At 35.8% G+C, this 19,534-nt stretch overlaps 1 protein-coding gene across 2 annotated transcripts; it reads left to right on the top strand.

The window, feature by feature from the left end:
- Positions 1–1,033: 1,033 nt before the first annotated feature.
- Positions 1,034–16,499, top strand: LOC120212283 (DNA-binding protein SMUBP-2-like). Of its 2 annotated transcripts, none has more exons than XM_039210646.1 (15): positions 1,034–1,185; positions 1,423–1,527; positions 1,739–1,807; positions 2,244–2,333; positions 2,447–2,530; positions 2,884–3,051; positions 3,331–3,518; positions 3,934–4,006; positions 13,570–13,623; positions 14,452–14,709; positions 15,029–15,235; positions 15,341–15,444; positions 15,704–15,848; positions 16,001–16,135; positions 16,246–16,499. In XM_039210646.1, exons 1-15 carry the CDS (start codon positions 1,093–1,095, stop codon positions 16,420–16,422), a joined length of 1,950 nt encoding a protein of 649 aa, XP_039066577.1. In that variant the 5' UTR covers positions 1,034–1,092; the 3' UTR covers positions 16,423–16,499. The 2 variants fall into 2 exon arrangements, with proteins under 2 accessions (XP_039066577.1, XP_039066578.1); XM_039210647.1 differs by having other exon boundaries at positions 1,170–1,185; positions 1,743–1,807.
- The last annotated feature ends 3,035 nt before the right edge of the window (positions 16,500–19,534 follow it).

Here is a 19,534-nt window from a genome sequence, read left to right as displayed (position 1 = left end):
ATAATATTCAAACCATCATTTTCTTCAACAAAATTTATCAAATGTTCTAAATCATCATTTGTCACAAAACTAATTTTCCCCTTCGAATTATGTGATGAACTGCCCCCAATTACAAAAAGTTATTAGCTATCAGCAAAATCAAAGACAAACCCAATTATACACCGATTGTTATCTAGCTAAAACAATTTGAAAAGTGAAAATCAAGTGATGAAATCAAAAAACAGGGATTGAAATCAAGGGTGGGTGGTAAAGCAAAAGAATGCTTTTGAATCCCATCATCTGAAGGCAGTGGAGTTGAATCCTTCGAACCAGAACAAATAATCAACATTCCTCTGCCTATATTTGCCCACTTCGACTTCCATGCTATCCCATCAAAACTCCGATCAATACAACGACCCATGAAGGAGCCATAAAGATCATTAACTCGCTCAAAACATCCCCGATCGTGGCTTCCTTAGAATCTCCAAAAGAACTGAACCCAATGCCATCTTTAAGCATCTGTTTATAAAATAATTTTAATAATTTTGTCTTGAAAAGAACCCTTGCCTAGGTGTCAAAGACAATGGCTCCATTATTGCAGAAAGACATAAGTTTCAATCCCACGTAAAAGCTTTTTTTATTATCACTAAAAGGGAGGGGCAATCTCAAGCTTGGGTCCTTGAACTTTCAAGAATTTAAAAAATTGCCATAAAATTTTGAAAATCATACAATTTGGTCTCTAAAAATATTTACCCCAACTTTAGGGTGTGACAAATATCTTAATGTCAGTGAAGTAAAAGTAAATAAAATGTTGATCAATTTAATATTTTTGTTGTAAAAAGATTTTTTTTGAGATTTTAGGTTTAAGCAATTATGTTATTAAGGTGTATGTCTGTTATTAAATCATGAATATATATTATATATAATTACTCTAAGTCATCTAAAGGAAAAATAATTAAATTAATAGAAAATCATTTGAATTTTTAAATTATATTATATGAAAAATTTACATAAATGAATGATAAATTAAGGTCTAAAGTGTATATAACCTAACCTCTCCATAATTTTTCACAGTTATCCCCCGACGGTAGTGACAGTGGTAGTGTAGCAGCAATGGCGATGCAGGGAGAAAAGAAGAAAACATCATCTCCAATATCTCTTCAACAATTCATCACCAACGTCACCCCTTTAATTGATTTGGAGAAGGTTCTTTCTTTCACTCCTCTCCCTCTATAGATTTGTATTTGATTTTTCTCTAAATAACTTTTCAATCATCAATAGCTCCAAACCAGAGAAGTTTTCATATTTTTGTTCCAGCATTCTTCGACTCTGAAACTTTTGTGGCGATTTTGATGTAAAAGATATTATTCCGTTCTAGTATAGCCGTTGATTCATTTTCTGTTTCTACAAAGTTTTGATTAGAGAAGTCTGTTTGTGTTTCAGGAAGCTGAGATATCAGCTTCTCTAAGTTCAGGAGCAGCAAGAAATTTGGTCACTGCTCAAAAGAGGGGCTCCATCATTCTAAATTTGAAGTGTGTCGATGCTCAGGTTGGTTTGTTTTCTTTGCTTTCTATATGGTCTTTGTGCTACTTTTAATTAGCTGCATTTGCTGGCTCTGTAAAGTAGATGGAAAGGGAAGAAAAAGAGGATACCCATTTTGTTTTGTTTTGCTAAAAGGAGCAAGGACCATGCTTAAAATTGTGTTTTAGAAACGGCTTCAGTTTCTTATTGTTTACCCATAATTTGGTTTTGCAAATAGACAGGGCTTATGGGGAAAACTCTACTTGAGTTCCACTCGACGAAAGGAGATGTTCTTCCCGCTCACAAGGTGAGGATTCTTGAAGTGGTGCTTTTTTGGAAAACTCTACTGTAGAATACATTTTAAATTGCAGTGAAGAAAACATTTGTATTTAATCACTCCTTTGCTTTCAGTGAATATTTTCTTAGTATTTATTATAATTGCAAACTGTCTATTTTTCTTGAATGTGGTTCTATGCTGGATTTCAACAGTTGTCTGCCTTACTTCACGATGGAACAATATTGCTTGAAAACATGATTTGGGGTCAAAATGTTCTAATTTAATTTCTTGAAAACGATGAAATAACTAATTGATGTAAATAAGAAATAGCATTGCATTCGGTTATAACTGAGTGTATATCCAATGAAAATGAAGGGATTTTTTTTTTCATTTTCTTTTATGTTGTTTTGAAATGCATGTTCCCTTCTTTTTAACAGCTAATGTTTTCCCCTTGCTTGCAATGCAGTTTGGAACCCATGATGTAGTCGTTCTAAAACCAAACAAGGCTGTTTTAGGTTCTCCTTCTCTTGGGCAAGGTGTAGTTTACCGGTTGAAGGTAATTATTAGAGATGGAGCATTGGTGTTGGGTTATTTCTTTATTGGTTTTGTTGCTTCATATCATGAATGACCCTCCTCTGAATTTCTTTTACCTCTGATCCATGTGCATAGGATTCCTCAATCACAGTTGCTTTTGATGATGTCCCAGAAGATGGTTTAAATAGTCCCTTGCGTCTTGAAAAAGTGGCAAATGAGGTCTGCTATTCTGAATTTATTTTGCTTCCAGGTTTTTCATATTGGCTTCTTCAGTTACACAGTGTGGACAATAGTTCTACTTTTTATGTGGATTCAGACTTTCCCCAGTGCATTTCAAATCACTTTCAATTTTTTTTTTATGTTTGTTGAAAAGTTTGTTCTGGTTGACCTGGGAATCATGTAGGAAGTGAAATGTGAGGTTTTAGTTTTCATTTTTGCTGTTAACATCTAATTATATATCCAAGGATAGAACTAGATTAATATTGAATACTTGATGATTTACAAGATATATGGAGTTGGTACTGTCAGTGCTTATAAGGAAAAACGTATCACATATATAATGACCTTTGCAGGTGACATATCGTAGGATGAAAGATGCTTTGATAACATTGAGTAAAGGTGTGCTGACGGGTCCTGCCGCAGATCTAGTTCCTGTATTGTTCGGAGAGAGACAGCCAACAGTATCAAAGAAGGGCACTGTCACATTCACCCCATTTAACAAAAACCTTGATCATTCTCAGGTGCGTTGTATGGATTCATTGTTCTCATCTTTTCAAATAATTAACTTATTATTTCTTTTCACTGTGTTTCTTTTCTTTTGTTCTGTTCTTCTCACACTGAATGGTGATGATGTTATGGTTAAAAGCTATATTCTATGTGCACTATGAACATGTTGGCATCAAAACATATTTACGCTGTAAAACATGTTTATATAGGCTTTATGCATACTATATGTTTTACAAACGAAGGATCGATTTTTTTGCCCTAATTTATTCATTAACCTTCTTTTTGGGATCAAGAAAGATGCCATTTTAAAGGCACTTTCATCAAAGGATGTATTTTTGCTGCATGGACCTCCTGGAACTGGAAAAACTACAACAGTTGTGGAAATTATACTACAAGAAGTGAAGCGAGGGTCCAAGATACTCGCTTGTGCTGCTTCAAATATTGCTGTTGACAACATTGTTGAGCGACTTGCCACTCACAGGTACAATGGCCAAATATACTGGAAAGCATTCTTCAGCCTCAATTAGTAAAGAAATCTTTCCTGATTTACTTTTGTTTCTGATCCTCATGGTTTTCTACTTCTGGGACTTCATTCACGCAAAAGGACTAATGATTTATTTTAGCAGATAAGAACCAAAGGATTTAAACTACCCATTTTTTTATGCTTACCTTGATTCTGTTGACGTTTGCTGGTTCTAGCATATTTCAATTCCATAAAATTCAGTAATTTTTTATTATTAATTGTTGGGCCATATGCCAGTTAGTAAATCTCGTCTTGTCTTTTTTTTTATTGTTACTTTCATATGATTTCTGCTGAGACTTGAAATGTTAGAAGTTCGTGAGAATTAGGATGGCATATGATTACCTAATTTTCATTTCAATAAAATTTTCGTCAGAGTAAAGATTGTGAGATTGGGGCATCCTGCACGTTTACTACCTCAAGTTTTGGACAGTGCTCTTGATGCAAAGGTAAACCTTTGGTTTTGAAAAGGAAAAAAAAAAACGACAATGAAATTTGAATGTACTTTTTTAGTATAGGAAGACGGGGAAAATATTTTGTGTGTAAAAGACTTGGGAAAATGGTTCTGAGTAATAACGAAATGAGGAAATGTCATACGTGGAATCATGAGATGATTGAAAATGTGTTTGGGGTGGGAAGTAAAATTTTAATTTGTGTGACCCATTATATACTTTTATTATATTATTATTATTATTAAAGTTTTCAAATAATCAATTGTTATGATAAGTATAAATATAGTTTATTTAATTAAATTTACTTATTTGATTAAAAATATTTTTAAATTTTAATTATATATTAATAAAAACATTAGTATTTTTATTTAAGTGAAATATTTTTGTGTTAAAAAATTTATAAAAAGTATTTTTATTTCCGTACCCTGCCACACCCATATCTCGATTTTCTAAAAATTACCGTGTGGCTGTGTCCATGTTGTGTCATACATGTATTGTGTCTCTGTGCTCGTGCTTCATTCAGTTTCAGGCACATACTTGAAAGTTACCCCCGTCCAGTGTTTCACAGATTTCTTTTAAAATGCTTTTATTTATGATTATGTGCTTTTGCTTATATGTTGAAAGGATGTCATTGATGCTTCCGTACAATGGTCTTTATCATTTTGTTATCCATAGTTTTCCCGGGACAGAAAAATAAGTCCTCATGTTCTATTTCTGAGAAATTGAGACCCAGTCTCGTATCATCACTTCATTTGAGTATGTTGGAAATACTTAAATTTAGGAGATTTTCTACCTTAGTTCTAGGAATTTCCTTGTAAATATTAGCCATAATCTAATTACTAATTTTTAGGGATAGACTAATTATTAGAGATTATTTCCTTTTTATTCTTTTTCTGCTATGTTAAAAGGGGTGTACTCCTATTAGAAGAAATAAGACTTTTCTTCTTCCTAAATCTGTTCATGGTATCGAGAGCCATAGGATTCATTCGATCCGACTCATTTGTCTCTTATCTCTCTTCCTAAACAATTCTTTTTCCTTCTCTCATGGGTGATATCAATGAAACCCTCTCTGAGACTGAGATCTCACAAATTACTCAAAATCACAGCCAATGAATCCCTCAAAGTAACCTTAACTCCTCTCTTACAATTACAAATTATCGATTAGATGGAAAAAATTTCCTGCAATGGTCACAATTTGTCCTTATGGTTTTCGTGGTTTAGGAAAAATTGGGTACATCAATGGAGACATTCCTCGACCAACATCGACAGAATCTGGTCATGCAACTTGGGAGCTTAACAACTCAATGATCATGGCTTGGCTTATAAATTCAATGGAAGGTAATATAAGCCGAACTTACCTTTTTTTCAAAACTGCCAAAGAAATGTGGGATGCAATTAAGGAGAATTACTCAAATCTTGGAAATGCTTCCCAAGTATTCGAGATCAAATTAAAGTTGAAAGATATTCGGCAAGGAACACTTGAAGTCACTCAATATTACAACCACCTAAAGATCTTATGGCATGAGTTGGACATGTATTATGAAGCTGATTGGGGCGAGGGCTCAGAACACACCAAGTTCATGGATCATATTAACAAAGAGCGTCTTTATGAGTTCATAGCAGGACTAAATCGTGATCTTGATGAGGTTTGAGGACGAATACTAGGCAGAACCACACTACCAACCATTGGATAAGCATTTGTTGAAGTAAGGAGGGAAGAGAAACGACGTCTTATTATGTTGGGAGACACAAGAGAACTAAAACCTTTGACCACAGCTGGTCATCGTCCTTTCGAGAACACTGCTCTTATTTCGAAAGGCCCACAGTCTCAAAGGTACGAGGCTGGAATTGATTCTGGTTCAAATAGGCCATGGTGTAGCCACTGTAACCGGGTTGGACATACCAAGGAGAAATGCTTTAAACTCCATGGTTATCCTGGAAAAAATCAGAAAGAAAACAAGACAACAATGATATATACTACTGAAGAAGATGCCCAAGATGTTCGGCTAATCAAAACTCAACTTGAGGCTCTTCATAAACTCCTCGGGACTCCTACAGCTAGTAGGTCACTAGCTATTCAAGGTACTTCCTTAAATACTACACATGAACCCATCTGGATACTAGATTCGGGTGCATCCAACCACATGACAGGTGATCTAAGTTTGTTTCACACATATTTACCTTGTCATGATTACTCCCGAATTCGCATAGCTGATGGATCTTACTCGCCGGTGGCTGGAATTGGAACAATCAGACTTACTGAAAATTTTTCCATTGATAAAGTTTTATATGTTCCAAATCTTTAATTTACTCTCAATTAGCAAGCTTACCAAGGATGAGAAAGTACTTGATGAATTTTCTGCTTTCGGTTGTGTGGTTCAGGAACAGGAATCGGGGAAGATGATTGGCACTGCTAAAGTTGATGATGGCTTATATATTTGGAATAAAAACAGTTCACAAGAAGGGATAACCTTATCTACATCGAAAGAAGAATCTATCATGCTATGGCACCGTAGACTAGGACACCCTAATTTTATGTACTTGAAGAAACTGTTTCCTCTACTATTTCTAAATAAGAAAATAAGTTCCTTGAATTGTGAAGTTTGTCAACTGTCTAAACATACCAGTGTCCCTTATCCTTTGAAACCTTATGTTCAATCTCAACCTTTCTCTTTAATCCATAGTGATCTATGGGGAGCCAGTCGAATAAAAAATGTCACAGGGGCTAGGTGGTTCATAACATTCATTGATGACCACACAAGAGTTTGTTGGGTCTATCTCTTTAAAGAAAAAACCTAAGTATCTAGAGTCTTCCAAAGTTTTCATTCAATGATTCGAACTCAGTTCAATTCTAAAATTCCCACCCTTAAAACTGATAATGGGAAAGAGTACTTTAATTCAATCCTAAGCCCTTATCTTTCTGAGCAAGGAATCATACATCAAAGTTCTTGTCCCGACACCTCTCAACAAAACGGAGTTTCCGAGAGGAAAAACAGACACCTTGTAGCCGTGGCTCGTGCTCTTATGTTTACTATGGGTGTACCGAAGTATTTATGGGGAGAAGCTGTTCTCACTGCTTGTTATCTTATAAACCGACTCCCATCAAAGGTATTAAACTTTCAAACACCTTTACATACTCTTTAAATTTTTTTCCCTTGTTTCGTGTTCCTAATCTCCCAACCAAAATTTTCGGTTGCAAAGCATTTGTCCACAATCAACAACCTAACCGATCTAAACTTGATCCTAGAGCCCACACTTGTGTCTTTCTTGGATACTCACCTACACAAAAGGGGTACAAGTGTTAATCTCCAACCCTACACCGGATGTTTGTGTCCCTTGATGTTACTTTCTTCGAAAACGAGCCATATTTTTCAGCCTCTCATCTTCAGGGGGAGATATTTAGTGAAGATGAGACCTTAAACAACCTTCTCATTATACCTCAAGACCCTATCAGTCCTACCACCACTACAAAACCTGCTGAAAATCCTACAGCCATTGTTGAAAACCTGCTAAAATTTCTACAGCCACTGTAATTCCTGATTTGGACCCTGTTTTACTCGACTCCATTGTGCAGCAACAAGAAACAAGGGTGATTAACCATACTAATGAAGAAAAATAACCCTCTCCTCCTGAAAAACAACAAGAAAAAACTCAGCAACTTCGTGTATACTCTCTGAAACATCAGCTGCCAGAAACTGAAACAGTAGTGCCAATGCCATCTTTACCCGAGGACTGTCCTGAGGAAGATGTCTCTCCTCCTTCGCCTTCCATTTATCTTCCAATTGCAGTAAGAAAGGGCACTAGAAGCTGCACTCAACATCCCATTTCTCGGTTTGTATCCTATGGGAACTTGTCTAAATCTTACAATGCCTTTATTTCTAATATTGACTCTGTAGAAACTCCAAAGAACATCGAAGAGGCTCTTAAGTCAACCAAATGGAAGCAAGCTGTGTTGGAAGAAATAAAGACTCTTGAATACAATGGAACGTGGGAAATATCTAAACTACCTACTGGAAGAAGACCGTGGGTTGTAAGTGGATTTTCACTACGAAATTTAAAGCAGATGGGAGTATTTATCGATACAAGGCTAGACTTGTGGCCAGGGGTTTCACTCAAACATATGGGTTAGACTACGAGGAAACATTTGCACCAATGGCCAAACTAAATACTATTCGAGTGCTCTTCTCAATTGCCGTCAACTTAGATTGGACTTTGATCAAATTGGATGTAAAAAATGCTTTTCTCAATAGAGAATTAAACGAAGAAGTCTACATGGATTTTACGCTCGGATTCGAAGGAAGCAAGGCCAAGTATGCAAGTTGAAGAAGTCTTTGTATGGACTAAAGCAATCCCCTATGGCTTGGTTTAATCGTTTTGCCAAAACCATGACGAGTAGACATTATATTTAAGGTCAAGCTGATCACACCTTATTCTACAAACACTCGGCTAATGGGAAATGTTGTATTCTCATTGTATACGTAGATGACATAATATTAACAGGAGATGATTGTATTGAAATTGAAAGACTAAAGGAATTCCAAAATTCCTTAAAGACTTGGGGAATCTTCGATATTTTCTTGGAATGGAGATAGTAAGGTCAATGGCAGGTATTTCAATCTCTCAAAGAAAGTATGTTCTTGATCTACTTTCTGAAGTCGAATTGTTGGGTTGCAAACCAGCTGAGACTCCCATGGAACCAAACCTTAAATTAGGATCTGATAAGGATGGAGAAGAGGTAGACAGGGGGAGATATCAACGGTTAGTGGGAAAACTTATCTATCTTTCTCACACTCGTCCAGTCATAGCGTTTGGAGTAAGTGTTATTAGTCAATTTATGCATGCTCCTAGGGAGAAACACTTGGTAGCTGCCTACAAGATATTGAGATACTTAAAAGGGACTCCTGGTAAGGGGTTGTGTTGGAAATCCTTAAATTAAGGAGATTCTCTACCTTAGTTCTAGGAATTTTCTTGTAAATATTAGCCATATTCTAATTACTGATTTTTAGGGATAGGCTTATTATTAGAGATTATTTCCTTGTAAATATTAAAGATTATTTTATTTTTTATTTTTTTCTGCTATGTTAAAAAGGGTGTACTCCTATTCGAAGAAATAAGAGACTTTTCTTCTTCCTAAATCTGTTCATGGTATCGAGAGCCATAGGATTCATTCGATCCTACTCATTTGTCTCTCATCTCTCTTCCTAAATTTTTTTTTCTTCTCTCATGGGTGATATCAATGAAACCCTCTCTAATTTCGGTTCAAATAGGCCATGGTGTAACCACTCTAACCGGGTTGGACATACCAAGGATGAGAAAATAATTGTTGAATTTTCTGCTTTCGGTTGTGTGGTTCAGGAACAAGAATCAGGGAAGATGATTGGCACTACTAAAGTCGATGATGGCTTATATATTTGGAATAAAACAGTTCACAAGAAGGGATGGCCTTATCTACATCAAAAGAAGAATCTATCATGCTATGGTACCGTAGTCTAGGACACCCTAATTTTACGTACGTAAAGAAACTGTTTCCTCTACTATTTCTAAATAAGAAAATAAGTTCCTTGAATTGTGAAGTTTGCCAACTGTCTAAACATACTCGTGTCCCTTATCCTTTGAAACCTTATGTTCAATCTCAACTTTTCTCCTTAATCCACAGTGATCTATGGGGAGCCAGTCGAGTAAAAAATGTCACAGGGGCTAGGTGGTTCATAACATTCATTGATGACCACACTAGAGTTTGTTGGATCTATCTTCTCAAAAAAAAAAAAACCGAAGTCTTTAGAGTCTTCCAAAGCTTTCATTCAATGATTCGAACTCAGTTTAATTCCAAAATTCATACCCTTAGAATTGATAATGGGAGAGAGTACTTCAATCCTATCCCAAGCCCTTATCTTTCTGAGCAAGAATCATACATCAGAGTTCTTGTCCCGACACCCCTCAACAAAACCGGGTTATCGAGAGGAAAAACAGACACCTTGAAGCCGTGGCTCGTGCTCTTATGTTTACTATGGATGTACCGAAGTATTTATGGGGAGAAGCTGTTCTCACTGCTTGTTATCTTATAAACCGACTCCCATCAAAGGTATTAAACTTTCAAACACCTTTATATACTCTTTAAAAAAAAATTCCCTTGTTTCGTGTTCCTAATCTCCCAACCAAAATTTTTGGTTGCAAAGCATTTGTCCACAATCATCAACCTAACCGATCTAAACTTGATCCTAGAGCCCACACTTGTGTCTTTCTTGGATACTCACCTACACAAAAGGGGTACAAATGCTATTCTCCAACCCTACACCGGATGTTTGTGTCCCTTGATGTTACTTTCTTCGAAAACGAGCCATATTTTTCAGCCTCTCATCTTCAGAGGGAGATATTTAGTGAAGATGAGACCTTGAACAACCTTCTCATTATACCTCAAGACTCTATCAATCCTATCACCACTACAAAACCTGTTGAAAATCCTACAGCCACTTCTGAAAATCCTACAACCATTGTAATTCCTGATTTGGACCCTGTTTTACTCGACTCCACTGTGCAACAACAAGAAACAAGGGCGATTAATCATACAAATGAAGATAAACAACCCTCTCCTTCTGAAAAACAACAAGAAAAAACTCAACACCTTCGTATATATTCTCGGAAACATCAGCTGCCTGAAACTGAAATAGCAGTGCCAATGCCATCTTTAACCGAGGACTGTCCTGAGGAAGAAGTCTCACCTCCTTCGCCTTCCATCTATCTTCCAATTGCAATCAGAAAGGGCACGATAAGCTGCACTCAACATCCCATTTCTCGGTTTGTATCCTATGGGAACTTGTCTAAATCCTACAATGTCTTTATTTCTAATATTGTCTCTGTAGAAACTCCAAAGAACATAGAAGAGGCTCTTAAGTCAACCAAATGGAAGCAAGCCGTGTTGGAAGAAATAAAGGCTCTTGAAGACAATGGAACGTTGGGAAATATCTAAACTACCTTTTGGAAAGAAGACCGTGGGTTGTAAGTGGATTTTCACTACGAAAGTTAAACCAGATGGGAGCATTGATCGATACAAGGCTAGACTTGTGGCCAGGGGTTTCACTCAAACATATGGGTTGGACTACGAGGAAACATTTGCACCAGTGGCCAAACTAAATACTATTCGAGTGCTCTTCTCAATTGCTGTCAATTTAGATTGGTCTTTGATCCAACTGGATGTAAAGAATGCTTTTCTCAATGGAGAATTAAACGAAGAAGTCTACATGAATTTTTTGCCCGGATTCGAAGGAAGAAAGGGTCAAGTATGCAAGTTGAAGAAGTCTTTGTATGGACTAAAGCAATCCCCCAGGGCTTGGTTTAATCGTTTTGCCAAAGCCATGACGAGTAGACAGTATATTCAAGGTCAAGCTGATCACACCTTATTCTACAAACACTCGGCTAATGGGAAGTGTTGTATTCTCATTGTATACGTTGATGACATAATATTGACAGGAGATGACTCTATTGAAATTGAAACACTAAAAGAATTCTCAAGTCTTGAGTTTCAACTTAAAGACTTGGGGAATCTTAGATATTTTCTTGGAATGGAGATAGCAAGGTCAAAGGCAGGTATTTCAATCTCTCAAAGAAAGTATGTTCTTGATCTACTTTCTGAAGTCAGACTGTTGGGTTGCAAACCAGTCGAGACTCCCATGGAACCCAACCTTAAATTAGGAACTGATAAGGATGGAGAAGAGGTAGACAGGGGGAGATATCAAAGGTTAGTGGGAAAACTTATCTATCTTTCTCATACTCGTCCAGACATAACGTTTGGAGTAAGTGTTATTAGTCAATTTATGCATGCTCCTAAGCAGAAACATTTGGAAGCTGCCTACAGGATATTGAGATATTTAAAAGGGACTCCGGGTAAGGGGTTGCATTTCAAGAAAAATGTAAATCGAAGCATAGAAGTCTACACTAATGCAGACTCGGCAGGTGCTATTAATGACAGGCGCTCCACAAGTGGTTACTGCAGCTATGTTTGGGGTAATCTCGTGACATGGAGTAAAAACAGTCGGTTGTGGCACACAGCAGTGCTGAAGCTGAGTATCGAGTCCCAAGGTATGTGTGAAGGAATGTGGCTACAACGGCTAATGGGAGAACTAAAATTATCCTATACAACACCTATAAAACTGAACTGTGACAACCAGGCAACAGTTAATATAGCTCACAATCCTGTACACCATAACCGTACCAAGCATGTGGAAATCGATCGCCACTTTATTACAGAGAAAATTAACAAAGGGGAAGTTTGTGTTTCATATCTACCTACTCGACAACAAGTAGCATACGTGTTAACCGAGAGCTTGAGCAGAAAAAGGTTCGAAGAAATTATGGGCAAGCTAGGTTCAATTGACATCTACACTCCAGCTTGAGGGGGAGTGTTGGAAATCCTTAAATTAATGAGATTCTCTACCTTAGATCTAGGAATTTCTTTGTAAATATTAGCCATAATCTAATTATTGAATTTTAGGGATAAACTTATTGTTAGAGATTATTTCCTTGTAAATATTAGAGATTATTTCCTTTTTTATTTTTTTCTGCTATGTTAAAAAGGGTGTACTCCTATTCGAAGAAATAAGAGACTTTTCTTCTTCCTAAATCTGTTCAGGTTGCATTTCAAGAAAAATGTAAATCGAAGCATAGAAGTCTACACTGATGCAGACTGGGCAGGTGCTGTTAATATAGGCGCTCCACAAGTGGTTACTGCAGCTATGTTTGGCATAATCTTGTGACATGAAGGAGTAAAAAACAGTCGGCTGTGGCACGCAACAGTGCTGAAGCTGAGTATCGAGCTCTATCCCAAGGTATATGTGAAGGAATGTGGCTACAACGACTAATGGGAGAACTAAAATTATCCTAGACAACACCTATAATACTGAACTGTGACAACCAGACAGCAGTTAGTATAGCTCACAACCCTATACACAATGACCGCACCAAGCATGTGGAAATCGATCGCCACTTTATTACGGAGAAAATTAACAAAGGGGAAGTTTCTGTTTCATATCTACCTACTCGACAACAAGTACCAGATGTGTTAACCAAGAGCTTGAGTAGAAAAAGGTTCGAAAAAGTTATGGGCAAGCTAGGTTCGATTGACATCTACACTCCAGCTTGAGGGGGAGTGTTGGAAATCCTTAAATTAAGGAGATTCTCTACCTTAGTTCTAGGAATTTCTTTGTAAATATTAGCCATAATCTAATTACTAATTTTTAGGGATAGGCTAATTATTAGAGATTATTTCCTTTTTTATTTTTTTTTCTGCTATGTTAAAAAGGGAGTACTCCTATTAGAAGAAATAAGACTTTTTCTTCTTCCTAAATCTGTTCAGAGTAGCCATTGACAAAGTGCAGAAACTTTCTTTTTATGTCATCCATTCGTAGATATATCAGCAAGAATGATGTTTCCTTTGTTTCCCAAGGCTTGTGTACTGTATAGTGGACGCAACTTATCTTCTTGCATGTATTATTGTTTTGATTCTACCACTTGTTTAAATCTTAGCGTGCTTAAATATTTTTATTTTTTTATTTATTTGCTCCTAGGTTCTACGAGGTGATAATAGCTCTCTTGCAAATGACATTCGTAAGGAAATGAAGGTATATGTTTATGCTATAATTTAAAGTCTCAGTTTGCTATAGTAAAGCTAATACGCTAAAGAATGATATATATATGTGACCTTTGTTTAGATACTGCTCCGTTTAACATTGTTTTTGAAAAGTGCTTTTGAAGCCATAAGCAATGCTAAACATATAATTTTTGGAGAAAAAAAGTGCGTTTGAAAAGCACTTTTTAACCCAAATCCAAACGCAAAAGCTAAAACTTTCAACTTTTTCATTTGAAAAGTGTTTTTGGAGTCAAAAATATAGTTTTAACCTTCATTTTATTATCCTATGGTGTGTTTATTTTATAATTTATAAAATTATAATTTTTTATCAAGATAAAATTTTATGATTAATAAATTATATGTGATTGAAAATTTTATATTTCATGTCAACTTTTAGATAAAAATTATTTTAAATTTTGTGTTTTCATGGAACATGTACAACAATCATTACAAATTTATTTATTTATTAATACAAAATATTTTTTTATATTTTTATGATAATTTAAGTTAATTTATTTTATATATTATAATATTAAAGAATTTAAATATATTTAAATGCATATTTTTTAACTTACAACATCATGTACTTTTCAAAAGTAACCCAAAAGCACTTCACTGTACTTTCCAAAAGTAATAATCATCCTAAAATGGACTATAATGGCAATATATAATGTCTGAATTAGCGGTTTATCTGTTTAATTTGAATGCATTTAAATATTCCTGGCTTATCTGTTTGATATAGAAGCAAGAGATTGTTTAATTTGGTATAAAGGGATTTTCGTTTTGTGTGTTCTTCTGAATACTCTACTTTTTGCTTCAGGCACTAAATGGGAAATTATTGAAAACCAAAGACAGAAATACAAGGAGAGATATCCAGAAGGAGCTAAGAACTCTTTCAAAAGAAGAGCGGAAAAGGCAGCAGCTTGCTGTGATTGATGTAATTAAGGAAGCCGATGTCATATTGACAACCTTGACTGGTGCATGTTCTCGCAAACTAGACAACACTACGTTTGATTTGGTTATTATTGATGAAGCTGCTCAAGCTCTTGAAATAGCATGTTGGATGGCTCTACTGAAGGTAATAATCTGTTGAAATAGTATATAAAATGGAAAACAGATATGAAGTAACATTTTGTATAGATTAGAGAAAAATGATTTTAGGAACTGGATCACCATAAACCCGCTCATTTGCATGGTTTTTCTGACATCTAGTAGGATATGGTTCTTCAAGATTTATGAATGTAAAACCTGCCTTCTTACAGGTTTCAGTCTGTTATTTAATATATATTTAAATGAAAATTGATATGTTATTTATAAGATTGTGGCTGAGCATCAACCTAGCATGTAAAGCAATAACAAATTACAGTCTGACCTAAGATGCAGTATCCTTATTTCAGGGCTCAAGATGTATACTTGCAGGGGACCATCTGCAGCTTCCTCCAACTATCCAGAGTGTTGAAGCTGAGAGGAAAGGGTTAGGAAGAACCCTTTTTGAACGCCTTGCAGATCAGTATGGAGATGAAGTCATGTCCATGCTCACTGTACAGTACCGCATGCATGAGCTTATTATGAACTGGTCATCTAAAGAGCTTTACAACAGCAAGGTACTGAGACTTTAGCTGTATGGTTGCTTACATATTGAAATTTTAGGTTATAAAAACATTTTGTTTTGCTTTCGGGTGATGATGACTGTTATTTCATTATTGCAGGTCAAAGCCCATTCTAGTGTTGCTGCGCACACGCTCTTTGATCTTGAGAATGTTAAGAAGTCATCATCAACTGAACCGACCCTTCTTCTCGTAGACACCACTGGGTAAGCTGTTTATTATTGAAATTTGATTACCAGCAAGGGAACACATGAAATGGATTCCCTCCTTTCGTTTGTATTGTTATTTAACTTTGCATTTACTGAAATATTTTGACTATTTCGTTTCTTGAAACAAAAGTGGGGCCAAATGCGGGTAGTAGTTGAAGATAAATGTGTGAAAATGAGGAACCGATTTGAATCCTCTACAAGAGAGATCTCAAATGTGATGGGAGGCATATATGACTTTGATTTTAATTTTCTATAGGTGTGATATGGAAGAGAAGAAGGATGAGGAAGAGAGCACATTGAATGAAGGTGAAGCTGAGGTTTCTATTTCACATGCAAAGAGACTTGTTCAGGCTGGAGTCCTTGCTTCTGATATTGGAATTATTACCCCTTATGCTGCACAGGTAAAAAGTTTTTATTCTGAAGTGGTCAATTGTCTCATTTCTATGGACTTCCACAACTTTGATTCAAACATTGGAAAACTGAAACACTGTTATGAAGCTGTACCCTCTCTATTTCTATGCATAAACTCATAGATTCATTGATGATTTTGCAGGTGGTCTTACTGAAGATGTTGAGAAGCAATGAAGATAAGCTGAAAAATATGGAAATATCTACCGTTGATGGTTTCCAAGGTCGAGAGAAGGAAGCGATTATCATTTCAATGGTTCGTTCAAACTCAAAGAAAGAGGTATTTTTAAGCATATCTGACTATTGTCACTGGATCCTATATGGTAGAAGTCTGTTAAATGATAATGAACTTCATTCTTGGGCTTTCTTATAATTCTGGAACGATATCAGGTTGGGTTTCTAAGTGATCGAAGGCGAATGAATGTGGCTGTGACACGAGCAAGAAGACAGTGTTGTGTTGTATGTGACACCGAAACAGTGAGCATTGATGGGTTCTTAAAGCGACTGGTTGAGTATTTTGAGGAGCATGGTGAATATCTAAGTGCCTCAGAGTATTGTAACGAATAATTGAATAAATATCAACGTGGACACATTTTGAGGTAATTTAATCTGTTGTCTTTGGGGGTGTTGCGTTCAGAAGAAAATAGGTATCCTTGTGCTCCATACATATATCTGTTATTTGCAAAAGCAAACGGAATGTGATGTGATAGAACATGTGGATTATGTGTTTGATATTTTTATTGTTATCAGAATAAGTAAAGCTTAGGCCTGAATACAATATAGCTATTGGACCCACCTAATTCTTTTTTTAAATAAATTCTAAATCTAATCCGAATCCTACCTAGAAGGGAGGATTTAAGCTTGGCCTACTGTTGGTGTTCATGCTCTCTCCCGAAGGTCTTCGTTGCCATTTAACGTTGAATGACTTGGAGACCTCCCCCCGTCCCTGGGTTTGTTTTCCCATAAGCCACATGAGTGCAATTAGTTTCTTTCTTGCCAAGATGCTCTTGTCCTTAGTTTCTTGGTGCTTTGAGATGGAAACAAAATATGGCAAAGAAAGTTGCCCTTATCATCAAATCTTGCAGCACAATTCAAGCAACTCTCATGTGGACAACCACCAGCACTGCATACCAGGACCGTTTCGGATATTTTCAGTCATGAGCGAAAACTCAAAAACAGGCTCTACATAATGAGATTTGGAAAAGAGAAATTATTGAGAGCTAAAAGGAGATGATCAGATTTAATTTGCTCATGTTACTCCCCATAAGCCATACCGACACCTGACCACTTTGGTTACACTTGACACAGAATTTTGATCCATCCAGCCAAGTTTTTGCCCAGGATCTCGACTTGATATGCAATGGGAGCTCAAGAAAAGTCTATCTTTACAGCATTATTAAAGATGTCATCTTCAAATTCAAATATTTCTTCCAGACAAGGGTAATCCATGTCATCTTTTTCCACACCAGGATCAATACTTGGTTGCAATCCATCAACAGAGATCACCACTAGGGCCTTTTTGCTGAGCACCATTCTCAACAAGATTGGATTCATTAATCACAAAACTTTGGCAAGTAAACTGTAGAATTGTTCTCATTTTTTTTGGGTACAAAACTGTAGAAAACTAAACTAAGGACTCTTAACTTCTCTTCACCACCACTCCCGTAGCATCACTGTTAAGTAAGTGGTGTAAACTAGCAGGTGGAACCTCTAAAATTACTAATTTTTCCTCTTGTTCATACGCTAGATTCACAGGTGGTTCACACATCTATTTCCTTCACGAAAAATATGTCGAATTTCCTTCACCCAACCACCCTGCATTAACCTTTCACAATCTTTTATCAGCCTGAAAGCAGGATGCTCTTCTACTATCTCGCCGTTTAAAGCGTCGACAACCGATTTGGCATCCAGTTCCACTACTAGATTTGATATGTTGAATTCTTTTGCTAATATCAATCCTTGCCTTACTCCCCAAAGTTCTGCAAGTAGGTTGTTTATGTTTCCAATTTTCATGAGGAATCCACACACCCATGTACCTTTCTCATCTCGGATTAATCCTCCGGTCACGGCTAAACTTGAAGAGCTTTCGAAAGCACCATCTGAGTTCCGAATCCACGATCACGGCGAACGTTTTGCCCATACTTATGAGGTTACTTGATAGGTAGGTTCATCCAAAAAATAAATTTATGTGGGAAACAAGGGTTGTTTGGTAAGTTGTGTTAAAAAATACATTAACGTACTGATTTTCCAAAAGTGAGCAATGGTTGGGTAAATAATGTTGTTATTGGATTGGATTAGTTAAAACAAGTATGAGAGATGAGTAGTGGTGTTTTTGTATAGAGAAGAACACCTACCTAGTAGGCCTAGGGGTTGGGTAGTGGATTGTATAATTTTTTAAATTAAGCGTTTAGTATCTAGTTTATATATTTTGGCTTATTTTAGTATCTAAACGGATATCAAATGTTTAGTTTCTGTTTTAAAAATTTAATAGGTGATTTGTACGTGACACATTTTTTATAGATAAATTGCATCATTTATCACTCAACTATCTTCTAACTCCTATTTTGGTCACTAAAGTTTAATTTTTTTTAAATTTAATTACTTAATTTTCAAATTACTCCTAATTTAACCACTCTAATTTTTAAATTTATTTTTAAAATTTTAATTATATATTAATAAAATAATAATAAAAATTTCCATCTCACAAAAAATTATTAATAAAATAAATTATAATGATTAAAATAGGAATAACTTGAAAGTTGAGTAGTTAAATTGATTTTTTTTTAAATTTTAGTACCAAAATAGGAGTGAGAAAATAGTTGAGTGATAAATGATATAATTTACCCATAAAATGCACCGTTAAGTTTTTAATGGCGATGTACTAGAATGATACAAAAATTAAACAATAGGTATGATTTTGAAAAAATTAAAAAATTTAGATACTAAAACGGACCAGAATTGATAGTTTATATACTAAACAAATAATGTATCCCTTTTCTATAAGAGAAAATAACCTCAGTGACCAAAAATTCTAGATAATATACGATTTTGACCAACTTTTTTTGGATTTGCGAAAATGACCAACAAAATCGCAATGCGATCTCAAAATCGCAATGCGATCTCTAATTCGCATTGCGATCTCCACTATCGCAAATTCGCGTTGCATTTCGCGTTGCGATAGTTGAAAATCGCGTTGCGACATTTCGCGTTGCGATAGTCTACAGTTGTTGTTGCGATAGTCTACAGTTGTCGTTGCGATTTTCCAAATTCGTTGCGAAAATTCGTTGTGATAGTTAAAAAAAAAGATTTTGTTTCTTAAGAATTTTCTCTAAAAAGATAGTATCCGCGCGGACGTGTCGAAGACACGTATTACCACGACCACGACCACGACCACGACCCGAGACGGACGGCGACGGCGGCGACGCGCGAGAGTCTCCTTGTTCTCTATCACTCAACAAGAAAGTGGGAAAGCCAAGCCTTAAATACTATTCCCAATAGTGTTTCCAATACTATGTGGGATTGAGCATTACCAACACTTGTTTCCAATACAATGTGATTATTCAGGAAACAATTAACAATTATGCACCTTAAAACAACTGAATTAGCAACCAATTGCATTAGTATTATACGATTAAATATGTCATAATTAAAAGTCAATCTACAATCAATCGCGATTATT

This window comes from Hibiscus syriacus, unplaced genomic scaffold, assembly GCF_006381635.1.
Source record: "Hibiscus syriacus cultivar Baekdansim isolate YM2019G1 unplaced genomic scaffold, ASM638163v2 tig00110009_pilon, whole genome shotgun sequence".
NCBI classification, from domain to species: domain Eukaryota; kingdom Viridiplantae; phylum Streptophyta; class Magnoliopsida; order Malvales; family Malvaceae; genus Hibiscus; species Hibiscus syriacus.
This window is presented reverse-complemented; position numbering and strand designations above follow the sequence as displayed.